Source organism: Colobus angolensis, unplaced genomic scaffold (genome assembly GCF_000951035.1).
Source record: "Colobus angolensis palliatus isolate OR3802 unplaced genomic scaffold, Cang.pa_1.0 Scaffold199, whole genome shotgun sequence".
Lineage (NCBI taxonomy): Eukaryota > Metazoa > Chordata > Mammalia > Primates > Cercopithecidae > Colobus > Colobus angolensis.
Genome location: NW_012115143.1, coordinates 1,649,281 through 1,650,707, shown reverse-complemented (window position 1 = coordinate 1,650,707; position 1,427 = coordinate 1,649,281). Strand labels below are relative to the sequence as shown.

The following is a 1,427-nucleotide window of genomic DNA, read 5'->3' as shown; positions in this document are numbered from 1 at the left end:
AGTTAAGAGGGAGAGATGGTTAAGGAGAGGGGATCCCTCCCCAGACTTCAACTGTGCATTGATTTCACTGGGTCAGAACACTTAAGTATGGGGGGGCTCAGAGTCTTGGGGGAAAGTGAGAGGTCTTTAAGGGGAAGGAGCTGGGAGCTGGGATGACTGGGAAGATGAGTTGGATCATCAGGGAGACTCTGGGGACCCCCTACCTCATAGGTCTCCTCATCTCCAGCCACCATGCCCACAGTCTTGATGAAGGGGTGGCCAGGGTTGTCCACGCCAGTCTGGATACACTGATCTAGCGTCCAACCAGTGGGTGTGGTCTTGTCGCAGAGCCGTGCATAGACTGCTGGGGTCAGGTGACTGGCCATGCAGTTGTTGTGCTTTCGGAGGTCTGGGTACTCAGCGCTGGGGAGGGGGTACCCAGTGACCATGGAGGGAGGGCACAGACCCTAGACCTAGTGCAGTTGCCTGGGAGCTGTCCAGTTGGCCATGTCTGGCTTTGCTCCGTGGGAGGAGGGGGAATTACAAAGAGGCTAAACCTTGGTAATCTCTTTAGGGACTTTCAGAGTCTATGCTTTTCTAGTAGTTCTAGTTGCCTCTGGCTGGCCAACTCAGTTTCTCCAGATCAGCTCAGTTCTTTCCTCCCATGACACAACACTAGGGATGGAGGAGGGGAAAAGCCTAAGGAGAGGAATTGAGGAAATGAGGGGAGGAGATGGAGGGGAGCGAAAAGGATAGTTCCCGGCTTTACACTTAGGGATTTGGGCAGCGAGTGCAGCTGGAACTCGTAGGGCCAGAGGTGGTCCTGGCAGGTCCCCAGGAACGTTCTCGCTTTATGGTTTTGGCCCCCACCCCCACCCCGCTGAGGTCTGCAGACTGCACAGCCCTCCAGCTCCAGGGCCTTCGTGATTATAGCCCTTCTCTGTTGCCCATATTCTCATTTCTACCCGCACCTTCAATCACCACCTGCCCCCGCCTCGTCCCGCGCCTCAGGCACTGTTACCTCGGGGGATACAGCCTCCGTCGTTCACTGGCCGCTCGTACAGGTTCCGGTCGGAGCAGAAACCCAGCGGCTAGAGACCCCGCTCCGGCCAAAGCCAGGAGCCTGATTCCCGAGCGGGCGGACAGCAGACGGGAGAAGGGACCAGCCATGGCTTGAGGTCTGGCTACGGGATCCTGGAGTAGGCGTTGGCGCAAGATAGGATCCGGAACAGGGAGGGAGGATGCAACCGGATAGACTGAGGGCCGGAGCTAGGTCCGAGGCTGCAGCCGAAATGGGGGTCGGATTGGAGGCTGGAGCCGGAATGGGAGCCGGTGCCAACCAGACTGCAGGAGAGGCGCAATGAGCTAGTGGCAGGCGGGCGGAGGAGGGGGAGGCCCCAGCCGCAGTCTCCAGGGGTGGGGCTCCCCGAGGCCCCGCCTTCCCCCCC

At 59.3% G+C, this 1,427-nt stretch overlaps 1 protein-coding gene across 1 annotated transcript in view; it reads right to left on the bottom strand.

The window, feature by feature from the left end:
- CKMT1B (creatine kinase, mitochondrial 1B) overlaps window positions 1-1,376 on the bottom strand; it is a 5,062-nt gene extending 3,686 nt beyond the window's left edge. The window contains 3 exon segments of the mRNA XM_011941149.1: window positions 82-445; window positions 448-494; window positions 1,001-1,376. Of these exon segments, the coding sequence (XP_011796539.1) occupies window positions 82-445; window positions 448-494; window positions 1,001-1,149 (560 nt within the window). The 5' untranslated portion in view covers window positions 1,150-1,376.
- Window positions 1,377-1,427: the final 51 nt, after the last annotated feature.